The 24,789-nt window shown below is 38.8% G+C and overlaps 1 protein-coding gene across 13 annotated transcripts in view; it reads right to left on the reverse strand.

The window, feature by feature from the left end:
• Window positions 1-24,752, reverse strand: part of Pex1 (peroxin 1) — a 45,108-nt gene extending 20,356 nt beyond the window's left edge. For 12 of the 13 annotated variants that reach the window (XR_011396816.1, XR_011396815.1, XR_011396813.1 and 9 more), the window contains exons 1-10: window positions 24,611-24,752; window positions 24,379-24,499; window positions 23,549-23,652; window positions 22,909-23,023; window positions 21,803-22,846; window positions 21,634-21,749; window positions 21,123-21,579; window positions 20,847-21,043; window positions 20,578-20,777; window positions 4,227-4,650 (exon numbers count right to left, since the gene is read on the reverse strand). Coding sequence is in view for 3 of the 13 variants with exons in the window: in XM_036374104.2 (XP_036229997.2) it covers window positions 4,227-4,650; window positions 20,578-20,777; window positions 20,847-21,043; window positions 21,123-21,579; window positions 21,634-21,749; window positions 21,803-22,846; window positions 22,909-23,023; window positions 23,549-23,652; window positions 24,379-24,499; window positions 24,611-24,703 (2,871 nt within the window). In the remaining 10 variants the exon portion in view is untranslated. Of the gene's footprint in view, window positions 1-3,886; window positions 4,126-4,226; window positions 4,651-20,577; window positions 20,778-20,846; window positions 21,044-21,122; window positions 21,580-21,633; window positions 21,750-21,802; window positions 22,847-22,908; window positions 23,024-23,548; window positions 23,653-24,378; window positions 24,500-24,610 lie in introns of those variants that run through there. The other variant, XM_036374107.2, reaches the window with a different exon arrangement.
• Between the last annotated feature and the right edge of the window lie 37 nt (window positions 24,753-24,789).

A 24,789-nucleotide genomic window follows, 5' to 3' on the forward strand; every position in this document is an offset into this window, starting at 1 on the left:
GCAACGAAGATGGGAGAATGAGAGTCGCGGCAGATGGACGGCCAGACTTATAAGAGACCTAAACTTATGGACAAGTCGAAAATTCGGAGAAGTCGACTTCTACATAACGCAGCTACTATCCGGTCATGGATACTTCAAAAAGTATCTCTACAGAATGGGAAAAGTCGAAGAGCCGGCATGCCTATACAACGATGCGACTGAAGACGACGCTGAACACACATTCTTTAAATGTGAGCGATGGCAAAGGGAACGTACCGCCGTAGAAGACCTGGTCGGTCCAATAAGCGCAAACAACTTAATCAGCGTCATGATGGAGAGCGAAGCTAACTGGTCTATTATCCAGAAATTCGCAGAAACTTTGCTTCGCAGCAAAAAGCGGGACCTGGACGCAGGTGCGTAGATGTAAATCTCTCAATGAGGAAAATGGAACGCCACCCTGAAGTAATGCAAACGCGGTTCCAGGGTGGGCGACGGTTCCCTAGAGGGGGGGTTTTTAGTGACCTGCAAGTGGCACATACCGTTGCTGTGACGACAGCACTGATGATGCGGAAGGCATTTTCCACCCCCTCACCCGCAAAAAAAAAAAAAAAAAAAATGTCGAAAATATGTGATATTGGTCTACGAATTATTCAAACCCTCATATACCATATATAATAATTTTCTTTATTCTAACAAATCCTATGAATGTCGAAATACTTACATATTTATAAAATTAATTAACTGAAGGAAATTCCATGGATTTGATCCTTGCAAGTTGAAAGTGTATGAAATGTTCGGTTACACCCGATCTTAACCCTTCCTTACTTGTTATTTCCTTCTATTCGATTCTATATTTTTGTCACGACAGCAAATGCGACCATTTGTTTAGTTTGAGCACAAAGATAACGGTCAAATGTAACAGAGCTATCATCGTGGTGTCTTAAAAGGTAAATATTGTAGGAATCGATTACAAGCAAAACGTATCCGAAATTTATCGGACAAATAATATGGATTGTTAATTATTTCGGAACAATCTATTTGATTATATTTTATTGCCAGGAACTATATGTTCAGATACATATGTACGTACGTCCTTCAACAAGTCATTTGTAAAAAATCAAACATTCGCACAAGCGACAAAAAAACGCAGACACACCATCAGTGACCAAACATTCGAGCAAGCTTGCAACATATTTTCTAAGTATTTCATATTACGACGACAACAAATTCATTCATAAGAGTCGTGCGCCAGCTACAAAACTAAGTATGATCGTTTATAACTCTGCACACCGCTCTTTTTTCTGTGTGCCTGGTCAACTGCATTTGGATTTCATATGGAATTCCTACTCGCAAATCGCGAGGATAACAAAAATAAAATTGAAATTGAATGATTTTAAAAAATTTAAGAATCAGCCAAAATTTACATTTTATAAATTGAACAGCCACCACTGACAATCTTACTACTTCACGACAATGCTAAAAATCATAAATTGAAGAATTTGACTGATGTGCCCTTCAGAAGAGAGAATTGGCAACATGGCCTATAAGGGACTTAAAATATTATTTTAATTTATTTCCTATTATTATATATGGCATTAAATTATACAATTTGAGTTCGATCACTGGATTGTTAAATAAAAGTCCAACGGGGGATGCACAACTTAATCCAGTGTGAGAGCGCCTCAAAATTAGCGTTTTTATAACATTTTCCATTGTAGCCAGTTCGGACAAAATAATAATTTATGGAATTTTTTTGTGATTTTTAATACACTAGGTAGAAAAAGTGTCCGTTCACTAATCCGTGAAATCTGTTTCAATAAAATTATTAATAAAATATATGCGTTTTTGAAGTTCTTTTTAGAATATCAGATGCGCATGCTAATAGCATTACAGTCGACAAATTTCAGGGAATTCCAATGTGCGTTTGCAAAGTTAACGGCATTTTTTGAATTCTACTTATGGAGAATAAGCAGAAAAAGTATCCGCTCACTGCTTATTACATTAGTTTATTGTAGTTTATACGCGTTTAAGACCTGATAATTTTTTGTGCGTTGTTGTCAATAATACAGATTTAGATAATCGAAGAAAAAATCTGAAAGTGTGAGAAAATATTTCGAATTATTCAGCTTTAATCGAAATGAGTGCAAAAGGCAAAGAAATAAGTGTTGATGAGCAGAAAATATATTTAAAATTAAGGGAGGACGGTAAAAGCTTTCGTGAAATTGGACGAGTTGTCAACAGAACGGAATCATCAGTGCGATACGTCTTCCAGACTTTCAAAAAAAACGGGAATTATTACTTCAAAGCCTCGATCTGGACGTCCGACTCATCGGGAAACACGCAAAGTTGTATCTCTTGTAAAGGTTAATCCGCGTTTAACCGCTTCCCAAATAGCAGAAGATGTAAAAATACGATTTAAAAAAACAACATGCAGCGACACAGCAAGTAAAATATTAAAAAGAGTTGGATATCATGGGCGAGTGGCACGTAAAAAGCCATTCATTTCCTTAAATACCCGTATGAAACGCATTGAATAAATTTGTTTACCTAAATATTTTAAAACGACAAATGAAGCAAAGTGCTGACAAATTAGGATTGCTAAAGGTGTTTTGTTTCCAAAAGGACAATGACCCTAAGCATACAGCGGAACTTGTTCGCCTTTGGCTTCATTACAATGATACAAAACAGCTACATTCACCTCACAATCACCTGACCTCAATCCAATTGAGCATTTATGGGCTCTATTGGAGCGCAGAATTCGCACACATACGATCACCAGCAAAGAAATGCTCACGACCGTTATATTGGACAAATGGAGTAAAATGTCAGACCAAGATACGAGAAAATTAGTACATTCCATGCCTAAACGTCTAGCAGAAGCTCTAAAATTTCGAGGATCCCCCACCAGGTAATAAACTTTTTATTATTACTTAATATTATTGTGTTCTGGTTGATGAGCGGAGACTGTTTCTGTTTAAGTTAATTGTTTTTAAATTGAAAATGAACTCTGTGGCTTTTGTTCATTGAATAATTTGAAAAAAAAGTAAATTTTTTTAAGTGAAAAGATATGATTTAATAACACAAAAAAAAATTCTTAATTGGTCAATTGATCAAACTTTTATTTTAGTTCAAAAGATTTTGTACCCAGTGTGCGGACACTTTTTCTACCTAGTGTATATTAAACCAATTGATTTTTGAACTTTCAATACCTAATCAAAAGAATAAATGTATTTGCTCTCAAGCATAACATCAACAAAGATTTCATCATACACATTTCAATTTCGCGTTTTGTTTCATTTTCATTTTTTTCCAATTTTTGTTAGTGATCTTCAACAGCAGCAACAAATCTCTCTGTTTACATATTTTTCTGTAGGATTTCCCGTCCCTCTTTAACGTCAGACCTCCTGAACTTTGACAGTTGCCTGAGCTCAGGAGGTTTTGACGTTTAGCAATTGCACTCTGATTTCCATTGAAAGGTGAGTTGGGCATCTCTTTATCACTGCTAGAACTGTGTCTGCTGCACAATGTGTCTGTGTCTGCTGGACAGTCCTTATATGTATATGCTGAAAACAGTCACCGACATTCCGCTCTTCCGTACTTACCGCCCGTATCATACCATATTTGTCAAAATTTATGCCCCTAGTGGCAACGTAGAAATCAGTTTTTCTCTTTTGTTTTCATTTGACCAATGTTAATTGTTCAATTTGTATACACGACATTTCACACATTTTGTTTTTTAGTTTTAATTTTTCATAATGTAAAAGCTCAAAACTAAAATCCAACTACTAAAAATAGTCTACCTATTTATAAATAAATGTATTCGACTGCGATTTTGAGTTATTTTAAGAATATTTCAAATATATTCAAACCTATTTTTTAATTACTACAAAGTATTGCAGGATTGGCGTTGCAAAAGAGCAATCAGCTCGCTCGTTTCTGCGGGAATAATCCAATGCTCGTGGATATGGTCGTGGTGACTGTTCATTTACATTGCGCTCTTTTAAATCTAATTATGGGCTATAAAGTATTGCTATTATATGTAAAGTCACCTCTGTAGTTATCCAACTTGTCAGCGCAAAGACATCCTGTTCGTGAACATAAAATGTACAAGGAGGATCTATGCAACACGTATCTCATCTAACATTCCTATCCTTAACAAAATTACTCGTTAAATGAATGTAATTGTCCCACGCTTCATGCATTTCACATTCGTTTTCTCTAATAAAACATATTCATATTTGACTCACCTCATGTCCATATTGGGACAAAGCCTCTTTCACCGAAATCATGTTAGCCGAGGTTAGTATGCTCTGTATATCAGCGCCTGTGTAGTTTTGAGTGCGACTGCCGAAATAATCAAAATCAACGCAGTCACCTAAATTCAGAGAAGCTGATAGTGCTTCGAAAATTCGCACACGTGCCAAAGCGTCGGGAAGACCACATTCAACTAAACGATCGATACGTCCTGAACGTAGTAGCGCTGGGTCAAGTAGTTCAGGACGAGAAGTGGCCGCAATTACGGTAACCCCTTGCAGACTCTCAACACCGTCTAATTCTGTCAGTAGTTGATTTACAACGCGATCTGTAACGCCCGTTGAATCGTGACCACGTTTCGGTGCCAAGCTATCGAATTCGTCAAAAAATAGTACACAAGGTTTCGCGCTACGGGCACTGAAAAAAAGGCATGAATATATGTATTGTATAGTATAATAAAAACAAATTTAATAATTTTTTTAATAAAGATAGATAGGTTACATAATTTTCATGATCAGGAGACGAGTTAAAATCTTTGCAAGCGACAACTTGACAATTTAGATATCTTGATTGAAATTTGAGGAGAGGTTGATATTGCAGACGAGCGTAATAGGCTCATTGTCGCCCAGAAAATGCCATTAAATGAAAACCTATAAAGTACCATATTACGTTCCAGATTAAGATACAAAACTGAACACTGGAGGGGATCGTAGTAGTGAGGGACACTTGTGGGCTGAAAATTTTTATTAGCAACGCCCCTATTAGGTTTAATATACATATCTCATTTAGCACACGACTTATATCAACCTTCGCCCAGGTTCCTTTTATAAATGGTATTGCACCTAAAACATTTATATTTGTTTAGGCCAGCCAGTCTCTATGCTTACCAAGATATCTTTAGCTTGAAAGTATCGATAATAAATTTCCAATTTTTGAATAATTCCCTGATCCAAAGGCTGAAAAACTAAAGTCGAGTCGTGTTACTACGCAGAAAAATTATTTTAACACTTTTAAAACTTATCTTGAAATGGTGAGATGCTGCGTTGTCTAAAAATTATAATAATTTTCTATTTTACAACTCCATTGTTTTGTCAAAATGTGTCAGCCACTGTGTCATTACGTCAAGAGCCATCGATGTCTTTTTGTTTGACCGTTGCACCACAAATTTTCTGCAAACTTATGTTATGTGTAGCCCGCCATTAGGAGCCAGAAAATCATTGATGCCGAGCTTGTGGGTGACCTTTTTCCGCCTGTATTATTGGCCCAGATATGAAAATATTTTGGCTTCTCGCCTTGCACACATTTAACCAAATTTTATCTGGTTTCACCAACGATGTTTTTATTTCAACATTATCTCCGGACATCCATTTCATTCGAATAACTTCTTTGTAATGAGCGCAGCCTGGGTTTTTCCAACTTTAAATTTGAACATAAAAATCGGACTTATTTACAATAAATTTTTCATATAACGACTCATAACTAAATCGATTAATTTGGATTTAAAAAAAGTTGGAACACGCGAAAAATAACTTAAATTTATGTTTGAATGATATTAATAAAATTTACTTTGGGCTAATCAGCGAACAGACAAATTGTTTTCGTCACTAGTGTTGATAATTTCAATTTTTTCCTTTAAGCTTAGGTTTGATCGCGCCATCGTACGTGTTAACACCAGGACTGAACACTATTCACTAAGTTATTCGGGAAGTCCCAACAGACGATTTGGTGGGATTCGTTATGAAGAATTAATCTCTTTGTCCGTTGGGAAGAGGTTTGCGTCCCCACCTCCTAAATGGTTAAATGTACATATCTTCCAAACCGCTGAAGCTAAATCAACCAAATTTGCTGACAAGAAACCCCTTCGCATTTCTTCACACACTATGAAAATAAGTAAAACCAGATAATATCCATACCCACTCGCTATATAACGGATATGTTGAAAACTACTAAAGGTGCGATAACTCAATGAATAAATGCGCCACAATCATTAAATTAACCAAGATGGTTGGGAAGGGTTTTATAGAAACAGGTGTACACATTGGAAATTGGGCGACGCACCGTCCACCTATAGGAAAATCCAATATCTCAGGAAGTACTTGACCAATTTCAACCGAATTTTGTGCGAGAGGTTACCCAAACATTCCTATCATACGCTGTGAAAATAACCTACTTAACATATAACAAACTTTTATTATTCCATCTGATTTTTGCACTTTACAGTATACAAATCAAACATTAATGAAGTTAACAGAATAAAACATTGCACAAATAGTGCCCTCAACTTATTTCATCTTTCGCCCAAAAATTGTAGAAATCGGATCATAACTTTTCAAGAATCCAAATATGTGTACCCCAGCCCATATGGCTGATTTTTATCTATGGTCAATATGTAATAAATTTAATGAAACTCAGAAAGAATCTCTATCTAATAACACTATATCCTCCCAGCTAAAATGGATGAAATCAGGGCAATACTTCCCGATTGACTTTATACCTTATACATATATATTACTCGATCTGTAAGGTTTTTTAAAGAATGTCATAGAACCTCTATTTCTGGTAATGATATGTCTTAATTCCAAAACTCAATAACACCTTATATAATTTCGGGATTAGAAAACAAAAATAAATATTAACCATCGAAAATCGCTTTATTGTTTTTAAAAATATTTTCCATTAAGGTCTATACACTTTAGCATATGTTTTAACTTAGCTGACCATATATGTCCCGGCAAAATACGGGACGACTTTTTTTAGTCGTCGATTTTTTCCATATTATAATTAACTGAAAATCGCGACATATAATAGGTAAGAGGCAACACAATTTTGTTCAATACGTTCTTTTTTTAATTTCTAAGCTCGGGATGGCCGGGACGCTTAACTCGGAATCCAGACTGTCCCGGCCAAACCGGGACGAATGGTCAGCTAAGTTTTAACCAATTGTAGAAGCACTTTTGCCACTCTGATTGAGATATCTCCAAAACCTGCGTTAGACGCCTCTTTAGGTGCATTCAGATAGGGAGTCATACTATGGTAGAGGTACATAAGGGGATGAATCAAGGCATCATGCGACCCAGTCTCGAACAGAGCTTACGGATACTTGGCCCTCTGTAATAAAATAGAATTACTTGCGTAGCGGATCGAGGACCCAGCGAAGCCGAGGTATGCGGAGAAGCGCCGTGCTGCATACCTGCTGAGAAAAGTAGAGCTGCAACCGGAAAAAAGGAGGAGGAGCTAATGGAGAATGTCTAAAAATCTACAGACTGCGCGAGTTTTACCTAATTTTTAACTTGAACCGCTAGTAGTGGCAGCCAAGAGACCGAAGACTAAGGGCGTGACGCCCGCAAAATCATGATGCTGATGTGGCCCGCAGCCGCATTATCATTAGTGTGCTGGATGAGAGAGATTCCGAAGAAAAAACTCCCAGAAGCCCCATGAAAATAGCTGCAAGCCGCACTGACTAATGTGGCGCTGGAAGTGTTATTAAGCAATCCAGATCCGCCCCCTCATATGCGGATGCCGGATAGTACCACGGCCATAGATATATAAAGATTATAGCTGTGATGATGTGGATATCCCATCCCGACCAAGGGCAAGGCTACACCATCGCAGTCGGACCGCATAATGCCGCTCATCCGAGCTTGCAATCCGAATATGCCAACTGGGGGATGGAAATTTGTCAAGACCTCGCAGCGGAATCTGGTATGGAGACGAAACTAGCCATAATGCATAATGAAAGGCAAAGGTGAAGGTCATGACCTACATGCAATAGACAACTTGGCATCGGAAACGGAATGTAAAGTCGACGTAGATCCAATGGAATCCTCGAGCACGTGGAAAACACTGAGCAAGGTGAGTGTACTTTGGGGTCTGAGTTTGCAGACATACTCTCTAAGCTATTAACCGCATGGCAGCAGAACAGCCTGACGTCGTGCTCCTTCAGGACCCATGGGTTAATATGGGACATATTTGCGTACTGAGGACACCGGGTTATAATTTATAGGCTAGGACATGTACATTAGCTAATAAAAAGCTTAATGTCTACACACAGCTATAGTAATCAAGACACTATAGCAGCAAGCTGGGAGACGGGCAGCAGCAAATACCGGCTGGTGTCCTGTTACAGGTGCTTGACTATCCTTGGATACGACTCTAATCACACCACCCGTTATCGCAGCACGGATATCAAAGAAAGAGGTGAGTTGCTCTTTAACTACTTACCTAGTAAGGCTAGGCTTTTATGTAACAGAGAAGAAACCAGCAGGAGGTATTAGACATTACACTCATGTCGGAAGAATTGATAAATAGGTTAACCCAATGGAGAGTTCTTGAAGAATACTACTTTTCAGACCACCGCTACATTGAATGCAAAATTGAAAAGAATGTAGACATGTAGAAATTTTCAGGAAACATAGGAAAACGAACTGACAGATGCACCTGCAGGAGTTAAAAAAGCGTATTCCTATGATTCCGCCATTTCAACCAGGAAACAAAGAGGATGTAGATATACTCGTTAAACAGTTCGCAGATTCTTGTTGACAAGCATTAGAGATTGCTTGTCCAATAACACGTAGTAGGGAAAGAGAAGGAAATTAGGCCCCCCTGGTGGTCTCCCGTACTTAAGAACTTACAGAAAGATTGCCCAAAGCAATTTAATTTAGCCAAACTATCCCAAGGAGAAAAAGAGTTATCCCAATATTATAACCTCTGGTCACATAAAATAGAAGTAAGAAAAGCAAAAAGAAATTCGTGGAAATATTTTTGTAATGATATCGAGAATATGGCGGAAGCGTCTTCGCTTAGAAAAGTAATGTCACAATCGGTGCATAACATTGGATCCCTCCAGAAACCAGACCACAGCTGGACGGTATCCAGTGAACAGTCTCTAGGCCTGTTAATGGATACTCACTTCCCAGGCGCTCCGAAAACCACACAATAGAATATACACTGGGCAGTGAAGTGGAAGCAGAGTCCCCTCCTGTAGACATAGTGTCAGATAGTAATGTTTATTGGGCGATAGACAGCTTCAAGCCCTACAAATCTCTGGGACCAGACGGTTTATTTCCGGCTAAGTTACGGCAGTCCCAGAGCTACATAATAAACTGGTTAACAACCATGCTTAAAGGGGCACTTTAATTAAACTATATTCCTTCGTTATGGAGGAAAGTCATGTATAATATACACCAAAAGCTCACATACTAATCAAAAGGATTTCAGACCAATTAGTCTTTCCTCATTTCTCTTAAAAACGTTGGAAAGGCTAATAGAATTATATGGAACATAATGAGCAAACTAAACCCAGAAAAAAATGGCAGTTTCGCATAAACTCAGTGGTAGCAGAGATTGAAAAGTCTCTGGAGATAAAAGAATAGCTTTCTTAGACATAGACGGTGCTTTCAATCCAGCCAAACGCCATACTGCGCTTAAAGATTTAGGCATATCTGAACCTCTCAGGAAATTAATTGAACAGATACTCATGGACAGGTCAATTATTTGAACGCTCGGAGCTTCAACGATGTGCAGATCTGTCCAAAGTTGTACACCCCAAGATGACGTGTTATTTCCACTTCTCTGGATCTTAACAATGAACAAAATGTTAGTGAACCTAAAGAACGGGGTACATGTTGTGGTTTACGCTGACGATGGCAGTTTCGGCTAGAGAAATTTCCCGAATACTCTCGCTAGCCTTATGACAATATTAAATTATATTAATCGATGGGCCGTATAATGTGGACTGAACCTGAATGCTAATATTGTTCACTTAGAAACACACTATTCCAGAAATCGCGCCGCCATTATTAAATCGTACCAGCTACTTAGGAATAATTTTGGAGCGGAAGATTTCTGGGAAAACGTTTCTTGATTAACACTTTGGGTAGCTCACAGGCTCTACGGTATAATGGTATGGTGGCCAGAAACGTAAAAGAAATACGCGGTAAGACGTATAGAAAGCATACAAAGAGATCAGTATTTGCATCAGTGAAGCTCTCAGAACAACGCCAAGTCAGGTGCTATACGTAATCTTACACTTACTGTCAACAGACTTGTTTTGTAAGCAACTGGCAACGAAGTTAGCTCTTAGACTGAGGGAATCCTCCCTAGAAGTCGCCACTAACAAGGGGCATTTTATGATACTTAGAAAGTACCGGTTTCTACCCATTACCACGTATTTTCGTACAGAGTTGAATTTAAATCCGGTCCCCAATATTGCCTTCCCTTTCAGAGAAGAGGGGCAAAGGGGCTAGGTGGACGAGGACGCAGGGATAAGCATCTATACGAATGGTGCAAAACTACATAACCGATTGGGCGGCGGTGTCTTCTCTGCTAAACTAGATACCAAAATCGCCTTCCGTCTTCCAGAACACTGCAGTGTCTTCCAAGCGGAGGTCATAGCAATTAAAGAAAGCCTTCTTGTTCTGACAAGTAGTGTGCTCACAACAAGGAATATATTTATACCTATATACAGATAGACAGGCGGCATTGAAATCGTTAGTCTCTTAGGATTTCGTCTAAGTTAGTGAAGGAATGCCTTGATCTCTTAGTGGATCTAACGTCCTATTTTACGATAAACGTGCAATGGGTCCCAGGACATAGTGATATATGCCTCTGGCAGCTTGTAGATATTTAATCGACAAACATGTTATAAACATAGCTGAGTCACGGTGGAATCGATCCCTGACTATGGACCGCACATGCCGACTATTAAAATTTGTACGGAATAATATAAGAATTCTAGTAAGAGTACTAACAGGCCACATGCCAGTAGACTTGGAACGCCATATAACGACTATTGTAGAAGCTTTCAGGAGATAAGAGAGGAGGAGATCATTAAACATCTTCTATGTGATTGTAAGGCTCTCGATAGGAAAAGAATCGCAACCATCGGTCGAGGATTTCTTGACGACGTCTCGGAGGTTGCACAGATAAAACTTGTCATCCTGTTGAAGTTCATCAGAAACACGGTGTGGTTCAGAGAGGAGCCAATAAAGTGAGAAGACTTTGTTCCGGAGGCATCACAATGGGCCTTGTGAAGGCCTAGGTGTGTCGTAAGACAGCCACTCTACCTATATAACTACCTACGTACGGGAATAAAAATAAGTCATTCGGTGCCAAGTCAGGAATATACGATGGATGACTCATCCAATCGATTTTTTACTGCTCAAAAATGAAGTTGTTTCAGTCGATGTGTGAGAGCTCGCATTGTCGTGGTGGAGAGTGATCCGTATTCGGCGGTTGGTTTTTCTGATTTCTTGAAATACAACTGGCAAACTTATGTCTGTGTACCACTCAGAACTTACTGTTCGGCGTTGTTCTAGTGGTATGGTTGCGATATGTCCAGTTTTTGGAAGTACCTTGTGCGCGAACAACTTTTGTTGGACTTGGCTCATTTCGAAACACCCATACAGTCGACTGATGTTTACTTTCGGATTCATACGCGTAAATCTACGATTCACCACCTATCACGATGTCACAGACTTGTTTCAAAGTACCGCTATCGCATTTTTTTAAAATTCGCTCGACCAATCATAAGAGCCTTTTTTTTGAGCGATTGACAAATTGTGCGGGATCCCATGTGAACAGATTTTTTGAATGTATGCTGGTCTCAATAATGCCTATAGTTGCCTCAATATCACAATAACTCACATTACGATCTTGCAATATCAGTTTACGCACCTCGATTGAATTCACCATTCCATCGATAAACACCGGCAAAGCAAAATGTAGTAAAGAAGCTAAGTGAGCCTACGACTTTAATATACATCAGTTAATAAGATACTTAATTTGATTGTAATCCATTCGATTTTTAATTCTTTAATATAAAGTTTTGCAATACCTGAAAGTATTTTCCCCGCATTGATTTCTGCAAAATGCAAATAAAATATCGGATACACCGCACTTATCCCTTTCTTAGTTGTTATATTTTATAATTTTATATCGAAATATCTGGTTTAGAAATATTGACAAATAATGGCTTAAGAAAAATTTTGCACAAAAAGGAGAATAGTTCCAAGAGTTCTTTTGTAACATAAAATAATCGATATTTGTTTAGAAGAGCTACCCCAAAGCGATCACATCCAAATTTGAGATTGATAGAGAAAAAGATGTTGAAATGCAGTCAGAGAAATGGAACGTAAATCCAAAATACGCAATCTTTTAACTATTATTAATGCTTTAAAGAATAGAAAAATATAACCACAAAAGTGGTTTGCTAGGTTCCGTTCCGGTAATTTCGATGTCAAAGATGCACCACGCGTCGCGAGGCCTGTCGTCGAAAACAGCGATAAAATCATGGAAATAGTGGAAACAGACCGTCACGTGAGCACTTATTTAATTGCTGAGGAACTAAAGATAAGCCAGAAAACCGTTTGGAACCATTTGCATAACCTTGGATTCAAAAAGGAGCTCGATGTTTGGGTGTTACACGAACTAACGCAAAAAACGTGATGGACTGAATTTCCATCTGCAAATCGCTGCAGAATCGCAAAAAAATCGACCCGCTTCTGAAGCGGATTGTGACTGGCTATGAAAAATGGGTCACTTATGACAACATCGAACGGTCGTGGTCAAAGCTCGGGGAAGCGGCCCAGATGGTGGCCAAGACCGGATTGACGGCCAGGAAGGTTTTGCTGTGTGTTTGGTGGGATGGGCAAGGAATCATCTACTGCGAGCTGCTCCCCTATGGCCAAACGCTCAATTCGGCCCTCTACTGCCAACAACTGGACCGCTTGAAGGCAGCACTCATCCAGAAGAGGCCATCTTTGATCAACAGAGGCTGAATTGTGTTCCATCAGGACAACGCCAGGCCACATACGTCTTTGGTGACTCGCCAGAAGCTCCTGGAGCTCGGATGGGAGGTTCTAATGCACCCACCTTATAGTCCGGACCTGGCACCAAGTGATTACCATATTTCCTGTCCATGGCGAACGCACATAATGGAGAAAAGTTGGCCTCAAGAGAGGCCTGTGAAAATTGGCTCTCCGAGTTTTTTGGCAATAGGGACGCAGTCTTCTACGAGAGGGGTATAATGAAGTTGGCATCTCGTTGGCAACAAGTTTACGAACAAAACGGCGCATTGAATCGGACAAATGTAAACAAAGTTATCATCTTTTGAAAAATCAATAAAAAACCGAACGAACTTTTTACTTTACCTAATGCATATATAATACGAGTATACTACATAAATTTATATATATCGATCATGCTACAGAACTTGAATATGGTACAGAGTTTCAGTGGAGTGAAGAGCATCTGTGTTTTAAAGATGTTTGGAAAATGGACCCTCTCCTCAAAAAGTTGAATATAATTTCCTTTCAAACTACTAAAGCTATATCAGAGCGACTAAGTGTAAAGTATTGGTTTAGGTATTTTATGATACCCTATGAAAATGGATGAATGGGATAATAATCGAACCCACCCAAAAAATTGTTATGCTGAAAATTACTAAAAGTCCTATCACTTTCCAACGAAAACCGTTAGAAACCTTAAATTTAATTGTAAATATAAATGTGTTATATGCGAATATATATAAAATTAGACAGTGATACTAATACCTCAGCAAATACTTAATCAATCCGAACCAAATTTTATGCTTAACCTTAAATTTGTTACAATGTGAAAATGAGCGAAATAGGGCAATAACCACTACTATGACACCATTTTAAATTTCATTAGAATATTTCACTTTAAAATCAGTCACCAATGTAGATATCGGAATAAAATTTAAAAGTATTTACATATATCGGTAAATATTCGAGTTTCCATAACCTCCGTACCTATGGTTGATTTTTTACGGAAAATGTCAATCATCTTATGAGATAACTTAAAGAAATGAAGTGATAATATTTTCCTGATAGTAACGGGGTATGTTGCTATAATTGGATTATACCAGTTCCGTGCTCCCCACAATATAGTGACTTTCGAACTTCTGATCTTAGCATAATTGATAATCAATGAATAAAACAAGAAAAAACGTATAATTATAGTACTCTTCACTTGATTCCGATCGCTCAGTTTGTATGGCAGCTATAGTTATCTGATCAGAACAATTTCTACGGAGAATACATTGTTGCCTTAAACAATAACTCATGCCTAATTTCGTGAAGATACCTCGTCAAAAGAAAAAAATTTCCATGCAAGCACTTTACTTCGATAGTTCAGTTAATATGACAGGTATATGCTATAGCCTACTCCTGCGAATGGCAGGCACCTTGCCGTGGTGCAGGGGCTTAGGTCGCAAGGCATTCTCGGCATCTCCCAACCAATGTGAGAAGTGCTGCCTAGCACCTCTCACGCGGGTTGTCAGAAGCCGCATGCGGGCGACAACCAAGAGCTGCCACCTCCTAATCCAGGGTGTTATGCGACTCCCGAGCCCATTGGATGATTTGCAGCCAGGAGGTAAATTCGGCTGTATTCTAACGGAGCATTCCCAATACTGGGCCTCATTGGGAAGTAACGGTGGCTTTGCGTTCCCCTCATAAAACGTTGACCGGACACCTCGCCATGTCGAGCCTACGGTCGTAAGAACAAGATGGAAACAATTAAACAAAAAACAAAAACCACAACAACGGACACAAAAAGGCAACAACAACAGCAAACGGAAAAGTAAGGGAGTTTCAGGGGCTAAACAAAAGTTTAGCTTCCTGGACGCCCTTTCCCCAGAAGAACGGGCGCTGTTCGAGGAGCATGCAAGGGATGACGACGACAACATGCCCTCGTGCATCGGCGCTCAGCAGGTGAAACTGACTGCGGCTGGCGCTGAAAAAGCGGACCCCAAAGAGGCTCCCCCGAGCAGGATCACCTGTTCGGACTCGAGCGACTCGGAACGGGCATCTACCGAGGGGGTTCGCAAACGGCAGCGGAAGAGGGGAGGCAGACTACCCCCTCTACCACCAAATGGGAGTCCAGGCGGACAGGACGATCCCAGGAGGAGAGGCATTAGAGGTGCCAGCCTCAAATGGTACCTCCGGCACCTCCAGGAGGGGAAGACTCCGGACGAAGCCGAAAAGTTGGCGCGTAACAGGGTGAGAGGAAACAATGCCTCCCCTGCCTCGGAGAAGCGGAAGGGTGGCAATACCGCGTCTAGCAGCAAAAAGATCAGCGGAAATCGAAGCCAACGCCGGTTAACGCAACTCAGGCCGCAAGGCGGGGTTGCGAAAGGGCAACGCCTTCGACCACCCAAGCCGCGAAGCGCAAAAGTGGGCAGCTAACGCCACAGAAGCCGCCAAACAGAAAGGCAGCAACACACAGGGGACCGGCAGCACGGAGTGAATCTTTATACACGGGGTGAGTCTTTACTTGAATTTATAGTAAGTAGGAATTTAAGCATTGTAAACGTGGGGTGCGAACCCACCTTTATAACCAGTGTAAGAAGGGAGGTGCTTGACGTCACTCTTAGTAACGAACTCATGACAGAGCTGATCGGGCAGTGGAGAGTGTCATCGGAACCCTCCATGTCGAATCACCGCATCATAAAATTCGCACTAGGGGTAGAGGTTAGGCAACTCCCTCCCAGGCGTATCCCCAAAAACACGGACTGGGCCACCTTTAGGGATACGCTTGAAATAAATATCAATGGGAGGGGGCAGCTGGACAGCAGTGCCACTGCTTCTGGACTGGAGAGCAGATTGTCTGCGCTAAATCAGTCCATTATAGAAGCATACAACAGTAGCTGCCCCCTAAAGACGGCCACCAAGAACCGCAGTTGTCCCTGGTGGTCAAGTAGGCTCTCAGACCTAAGGAAAACGGTACGCAAGCTATTTAACAGGGCTAAGCGTACCGGAGACTGAGAGAACTATAGGTTCGGCCTAACTGCTTACAACAAGGAGATCGGTCAGCAAAGCAGAAGAGCTTCAGAAAGTTCTGTGAAAGCGTCTTCTCAACGCCAGAGGCTGCATAAGGCTCTGGCTTGGGGGAAGACCGACACAGTTCTAGCAATTAAAAGACCAGATGGGACCTATACGTCCAGCGCGGAGGAAAGAGCCACGGCCCTTCTACGTGCGCATTTCCCCGAAACAATTCGAGAAGACCTAATTCGACCCAGAGCGAACGAAAGCCAACTCGCTTAGATTGGACAGCCGCAAAACAGCTCTTCACTGCGGCCTCCATTAAGTGGGCTGTGGCCCCCTTCGAAAAATATAAGTCTCCGGGTGCGGATGGCATCCTTCCAGCTTTTATGCAACAGGGGGGCAGGTCCTACTGCCCCACCTTATTCGGCTGATTAGGGATAGCCTGGCGCTGGCGTATACTATATCTCAGAACCTTGCCGCACTGCAAAGGTGATCTGCATACCCAAGGTAGGAAGGAAAGACTATTCGTTGGCAAACTCCTTTAGTAATAAGTCTAACTTCCTTCCTACTGAAAAGCATGGAAAAGATCATAGATCACGAAATAAGATCGAAGGTGCTGAAAGCTGCACCGCTACACGCTTACAGAGCAGGCAGATCAACCAATACTGCTCTGTATTAGCTGACCTCAGAGATCCGAGGTTCGTTAGACGAGGGTGAGGTGCTGTTATGCGCCTTCCTTGACATCGAAGGTGCTTTTGGCAATACGTCACACAAGAGCGTGTCAAAAGCACTAGATAAAAGGGGTGTGGCGATGCCGGTGCGCAGATGGATTAAAGCAGTACTGTGCACCAGGATTGCCGAAACCACAGTAGGCGACACTAAGATTCTTCTTGGCACAACAAAAGGCTGTCCACAGGGTGGAGTGCTATCCCACCACTACTTTGGAGCAAAGTTGTTGACGATCTTCTCGAGCTGCTAACTAGCAACGAAATCCGCTGTCAGGGATATGCGGACGATATTGTTATATTAGCTAGGGACACTCTCTGCGATATTGTACAAAGGGGATTAAGGCTGGCAAAGGAATGGTATAGTGGGGTTGGCCTAAACATCAACCCCTCCAAAACTACAATCATACCGTTTACCAGACGCAGGTTGCTGCCAGGCCTCAGAAACCTATCCCTAGGTGGAACGGAGCTGGAGATGGCCAGCACGGTTAAGTACCTGGGCCTCACGCTGGACTCCACTCTACGATGGAAGCAGCATGTGGACCTAACCGTAGCCAAAGCTACGAAAGCGTTCATGATGTGCAATCGACTTGCTGGGAAATCATGGGGCTGCAACCCAAGGATTATCAGATGGTTGTACACCATGATCGAGGCTGCAACGACTTGCCTGTATCTGCGCGTCGGGCGCGATGCGTACGTGTCCGACTGCAGCACTGGAAGTAATGCTGGAGCTAACACCGTTACATATAGTGATCGAGCAGACGGCCAAACAGACCTTGCTTCAAATGTCAGCAGAAGGGTTTGGCAAAGGGAAGGTAATCTCGTCCCAACAGATGAAGGCCCTAAGTGACGCAATGCCACTGGACCTTCTTCCAAGGGACAGCATTACCAAAACAGTAAGCTTCAATAGGAAGTTCAGGGTTACCCTGGGCAGTAAGGCAGAATGGAACGATTCCACGCTGGACTAGTAGTAGGAACAGCACTATCAAGTGCTACACCGACGGCTCGAAAACGGAGGAGGGGATTGGCGCAGGGGTCGCAGGACCACGCACCAAGCTCTCCATTCCCATGGGAAGTTTTCCTAGCATATTCCAGGCGGAGGTATATGCTATAAGTCGGTGTGTAGAAATAAACCTCCAACGCGACTACCGCAATAAGAGCATCGCCATACTCAGCGATAGTCAGGCAGCACTTAAAGCGATCTCGGCTGAACAGCCTATCAAGTCTCAACAGAATGCACCTCATCTAGGTGCCTGGTCACAGGGGTATAGCAGGAAATGAACTTGCTGACGAGTTGACCCGCTCTGCAGCCTCTACAAACATGGTAGGACCAGAACCGTGCGTAGCGGTTGGTCCACATACCATTAAGGAGCTGCTCCGTAAAGAGGAAAGAGCAGGCAGGGAGAGACACTGGCAACATCTCCAAGGCATGCGCTATACCAAGTTGCTAATGGGGGGTTATAACTTCAGACGGTTTAAAACCGTAATCAATCTCCCGAGGAACAAATTCTACACCGGACATTGCAGGCTTAACAAGCATTTATTTAACATGAGCTTGGTCTCCTTTGCAAACTGCCGGTTCTGCGACATGGAGTCGGAAACCCCAGAACACCTACTAATGGACTGCACAGCAGTCTGCAGACATAGAGTCAAGGCCATGGGATCCATGTTTCCAAACAGCCTCATTGGCACCTAGCAGTATATTGGAGTTCATCAATTTGCTAGGGCTAGATGAGTCGCTGTAACTTAGGGGAGGGCAAAATAGACCATAGGTCGCGGTGCATACCTCAATCATTATCTAATCTAATCTAATCTATAGCCTATAATAATTTATGTCAAATTTCGTGAAGATATTATGTCAAAAAAAAAGTTCCCCATACAAGTACTTTATTCCGATTGTTTAGTTTGTATAGCAGCTATATGCTATAGAAGGTGCAAAATTTCAGATCAATAGCTTAAAATGAGAGTAAAAATTGATATATCATTATAAAACTTTGTATTCGTGTTCTTTGGCACAATGGGGAGATTGGACCATCACCTCCACGCCCATAAAACGCCATTATACGAAGACCTATAAAGTGCTATAATTAACTTTCACATAGAGATACAAAACAGTGAAACAAGAAATCGCATCTATAATTTGAAAATGTTTTAAGAGTGGATGTGATCCTGCACCTTATTACGTTTATTGTACGTATTTCATAAACTACTTGAGCTATATTAACGAAATTTGCTCAGGAAATTTATTTTCGGCATAACCGAGTTTGCAAATGGGTGAAATCAAATGTTAACTCCACCCACTCTATATATAACGGTTATGTTGAAAACTAATAAAAGTGTAATAACTTATTAAAAAAAATACTTGAGAAGCATTGAATTTTATTTAACTTTAAATAGAAGCTGGGGTGTAAATTGGTTAATGGACGTGGCACTGCCGACCTTTAGGGGAAATCCCTTATCTCAAGAATGGCTAGATCAATTTTAACCAAATGAGATACTTAACATAACATTATATTGGCATTCCTATATACGGACTCGAGGAAGACATGAAGCATCTTGGCTTAGACAACGAATTACCGACATGTCACATGCGCAGCAGGCCCAAGCTTACATGGAGCGGAAGCGCCAAAAGATGATGACGATGATCTGCGAATTATAACAATGAAACTTAGAGAATGTCTTTTCCTGGTGATAATGGTTACAATCGAAAAAGGTTAAAATAGTCCCCATATTTTATATTTACGAATTTCAAACTTCCGTATTGAAGCCGGTTGGCTTTATACCGTATATATCGATCAATATGTAAGATATCTTAACAAAATAAGTGAACGTATAATATAGAAATCGGTCCACGAATTACCATTATATATAGAATTAGCTACCATATACTTCATATAATAACTTTCGTTATTCTAGCAGACTCTATACCAAATATATCAGTCAATGCGTGAGATATTTTCCTAAAATTGCGTGGAAACAGATCCATATAATTAAGTAATGCTAAAAGTTAATGTAATCAGTTCAGACCTTCCGCTATCCTCAATTTACGCGTTATAGTGATTTTTTATCTGACTTTAAACCGGTTATGTTGCTCAAAATGTGTGACATTTAGCATATAGCTTTCTCTAAACCTCATATCCCTATTATAAAGATTTCCGAAAATGTAGTAATGAAACTAAGCCGGTCTTCGACCTATGCTATGCCTAAGTTAATCCGATACCAAATTTGATTATAATCCATTCGGTTTCTTAAAATGCAAATGCATGTTGAATTCTTATGCAACATATTTATGCCCTGAACAGGGTATATTAAGATAAGTTAACTTTTTTTTTTGTTTAAAATAAATGTATCTGAAAGCATTTCCTATGTTTTGATCTTTGTAAACTGTGAGAGTATAAAATGTTCAGTTTCACCCGAACTTAGCCCTTCCTTGCTACAGTTTATTGAAGAAAGTTATTTGTCATATATACTGCACTTAATAACTACCTAATGTATAAATGTATATATCTCACTATACTTTTTAGAGATTAATTAAAATAAATATCTTATCTTTTGTTATAATATTTCTTCAAAAATAACGTGATAACAAGATATATTCTCTAATTAATTATATATACATATTTTTAATTGCTCACAATTTATAATTAAATACAATTTCCTTAAAAGTCGAAACCTACGAGGAAGTGTGTGTATAGCGTTTTTTTAAATATAGTGGTTATAATTTTCTAAAAGAAGAATTCGCGTTTACCATTCTTACAGAACATTCATAAAAAAAATATTAGTATTTATAAAAATATAAAATAAATGGTTTAAAGAGGATGGAAAATAATTACCGATTAAATAAGTTCCGTACGTTCTCTTCACTTTGTCCAATATATTTAGCCAACAGTTCGGGCCCCTTAACGGATATTGTGCGCAAATTCCATGAACTTGCAATTTTAGATACAAGGAACGTTTTACCAGTTCCAGGCGAACCATACAGTAAAACACCAGCCTGATTGCGAAGCGGAGAATTTTGGAAAATGTTTGGGAACTACAAATAAAAATAGTGGTTATAACAATTTATTGATTGTAGGGATACAACAAAAGGTTTTCAACTTACTCGTGATGGCCACATTAACACTTCCTCCAATACGGAAACAACTGGCTCTAAGCCCGGAACCTCTTCAACCGCCAACTCGTCGAAATTGTCATCATCATTAACCTTTTGATGGTTCTCAATACCTTGGAGGCAATAAGAATTCGTATTCTTCAACGAATCGATTAAGAGCTCATTTGTGAGAATAGGATGAGTTTTACCTGGTCACACACATATAAAATAGAAGTTCAATTATATATAAAATTAGTAAAAATATATCACAATACTGAATTAATTAACTTATTCTATATGCGTAAAATATAGCACGCTCAACCAACTGTACTAGATCTCCTTTGTTGTAGCCTTCAGTTAAGTTTGTAAATTTACACAAATCTAATTTCTCTGATTCGATGTGACTGCAAAGCTCTTGAAGTATCAATTTTCGTCCCTCATGTTCCAAACTAGGTAGTCTTGTTACATTTTGAAAAATATGGCGTCCGCGTGGCGAGAATAAACGTTTATTTAATGTTTGAAGCTCACTTACTGTCGCGATTACTGAAATGGGATTGTTACTAGTATATTGCACAATCAATTGATGTACAGTGTCAGCGATTCGGTTGTAATATTCGCCATCTTGTGTTGTTTGATCGCCTGCAGAATGAGCTAGTACATCGAGGTTTTCCAGCACGACTATGGAAGGTGCATTTTGCAAACAAGTGGTAAATATACTACGCAGGTCTTTTTGTATTGATTCAGCCTATAAGTGAGAAAATTTTACAAATTAACATTTTGTCCATTTAAAAATTCAAACCTTTCTTCCTTTACTCCTCGAACAGTAATATATATCGAAAAAACAAAAATAAGGCTTCTTCACCAACTCATCTAATATTCTCTCCACCACTACAGTTTTGCCCGTGCCAGATGCACCTGTAATAAGAATATTAAACTAGTTTTAATTAAATGAGTGTGTGCAAATTTACCTGCTATAAGAATATTCCCTTGTCTCAATATTGCATTCTTTGAATCCAAACACAAGTTCATTTTTAATTCATCCACCAAATTAATAACAATTTCATCAAATGCTGGCAGTTTTATTAAATCTTTAACACTTAACGGAGAATCCCCTTTGGGTTGTACTTCAAGCACCTCGTCAACTTTGCGAACCAAATCGGCAGCATAAATTTTTGACTCTTTCAAAAATTGCGAATCTATAACACAATAACGAAAATGTTCAGGCAAAATACCGACGGTCACAGTTAGATTCTCCTCTAAGCGTACAACTTCATCCTGATTTAAAAGCATTGGTGATTTATTGGTTTTCTCTATAATATAACGTTTAAAAGCATTTTCAATAATCTTATAATGCGTTTTCTTTTGTGCGTACAGTTCAATTTTCTCTACAAAATTTACCACGGCCGCCTTCTGCTTGAGTACTACTTTCTCCATTTCTTTTAAATTCAATTTGCGCATAAGATTCAAATTAACCTGAATACTAGTATGAGTGGTGTACTGTTCCTCATCGTCGGCCAACACACATACTTTTACATAATACTCCTGCTCACTGGGTGTTTTCATAGAGTAAACATTGTTCCATTCCAAAAAGTCAGGCCAATTACTCTTACTCAGATATACGTCAGAAATTTGGGATTTTTCCTTCCATTCACCGCTAATAGCGCGAAATTCCAAAGTATGTGTACTTTCTCGACGCAAATCCTTTTTCAAACGAATCATTTTATCATTGCGACTCGTTTTCGCTTTTGACTCTGAGCGAGATAACTTTTTAATATTATTAGTTGTTGTTGAACGTACCAAATGAGGATCGGAGTTGCCTTCAGTCAAGTTGGGAACCCGAGCGCTGGTGTGACTGCGATTCAATTGGCCTAGTGCATTTATGCTTGAATCACTGGTGTTCGAGGAAACACCATTGCTGCTACCATTCGTAATATCCTTATACAGATTTGGTGCTATCACCAACTCTGTGTTGTGGTCAATACGGCCATACGAGACAATTGGCCGTAAACGATCTGTAAATTTTTCAAAAAGTTATTTCGAGACTCTCAATATAAATTTTTTTCGTTTTACTTACCTACTGTTAAGGCTACTTGCATTGATTTGTTTATCCATATTATAAGAATTTGTGTAGAATTTACAATGCGAATTTGTTCCAAGACACTATTTGAGATCTTTTCCCCGCTTAACTCCTAGTGAATAAAAAAAGTAGAAACCCATATATTACCATTTCGTTTACAGACCAAATAAATATGTATTTACAATTCATATTTTTTTTTTATTTTACGGAAATATTTCTGGGGTAAACTCAAAACAATCCCACTTTAATTGACAGTCATAATGAAAACGTAATCACAATAAATCTTTGAATTAATTTAATTTATGTGAAATCTTTACATTTTAAATTTCACATTTAATTGATTTTAATCCAAAATACAAATAAAATAAAACAACAATTACTAGTAAGATGTATCTATTTCAAAACAATTATTTAATTCACGTTTCAGCATATGCTCTAAAACTAACAAATCATTTAATCTTGCCAAATTTAAAATGCTTTAATAACAACAAATATGTAGATACATTTACCCACTCTAAAAGTACTATATAATTTTTTTTTTTTTCATTCATGAATTTTTGTTATAGCCTATTGCATTGTGGTCTATTATTTTATGTTGTCTTTTTTAATTTTTGTATTATAAATGATTTTCACTCACAATTATTTCCCAGTCCTTGGCCGACACCGGTGTAACAAAAACGCTTCTCAATGTCAATGCGTCAGCTATGAGTGAACACTTCACCAAATCATTTTCACTCAAACCTAGTGAATATAATGATCATAAAATTATATCATAATTATTAATAAAGATTTATATATTGTATTTATAGAATTGCGGGTTTAAAGATCTAAAAATAATTTATATATCGTTTTCATTATTTTTATATTAATCATATAAAAAGTAAATTGGAAGTATGTTAATAAGTTGTTTATAAATTTTAGAATTAATTACAATTGATATTTTAGTTTACTATAGTTTATTGAAAAAAAATAATATATTCTAAAATAGGATATTATTGTTACCAATCTTAAAATCTTCTTTAAATTGTACAAATTTAAATTTGGAATATATTCGCTAATCAAATAGGTATCTATTAGTTGCTGAAGTTGGGATACCAGAAGAATCAGACCTGATATTAAAATCAATGAGTAAAACTTCGTCACACCAGAATGATATTACCAATTTTTTAACTGCTTCACATTCCTTCTTTTAATTAATATGAAAAATCTCTTGGATTGTTTCGACAATAATTCCAAATAAACAAAATCAATAAACTCTGAACTATTATAGTGCAAGTACAAAATGATATCAGGAAGGTTACTTTCAGACCGCCCTAGTGTGTAGTGATCTTGTAAGATTGTACTTTGTTGGCAAAGTCTTCAATGATTATGAATGAGTATGTTTTAGTTGTTTTATATGATGGAGGTATAATGTGTAGTTAATGATAAATAAAATTTTCGGTATTCTTTTTGCGTTTAATTTATTACCGATTTCTTTTGCCACCCTGGCATTGATCCCAATTTCGGTATCTTTCACTGCGCCAGCATGTGGCGCCCACGATGCGTAGTGTGTGTGCCCGCTGTATTGCAAACTCAAACAACCAGTATCCTAAATTATATATGAAGATGTCGGCGATGTGCATGTAAAAGGGATATTTATTTATATCTCTTAACATAAATGATTATAAAAAAGCAAAAGTAATCTTATCTTTTAACTCACATATGTTGATACTACGTTGTAATAATTTTCAGGCAACAATAGAAAATTGCTTTTAATTGGACGAAAAACTAATTTAAATGTACGTTTAAACATATTTTTTTCTCGTGTACTTGTCCCGTATTAAAAATATCTGTTATTCTTCAAGCTTCTTGACACATTATCGCTTGTAAATTCGTTCT

The sequence above is a fragment of the Bactrocera oleae genome, chromosome 6, assembly GCF_042242935.1.
Source record: "Bactrocera oleae isolate idBacOlea1 chromosome 6, idBacOlea1, whole genome shotgun sequence".
NCBI lineage: Eukaryota > Metazoa > Arthropoda > Insecta > Diptera > Tephritidae > Bactrocera > Bactrocera oleae.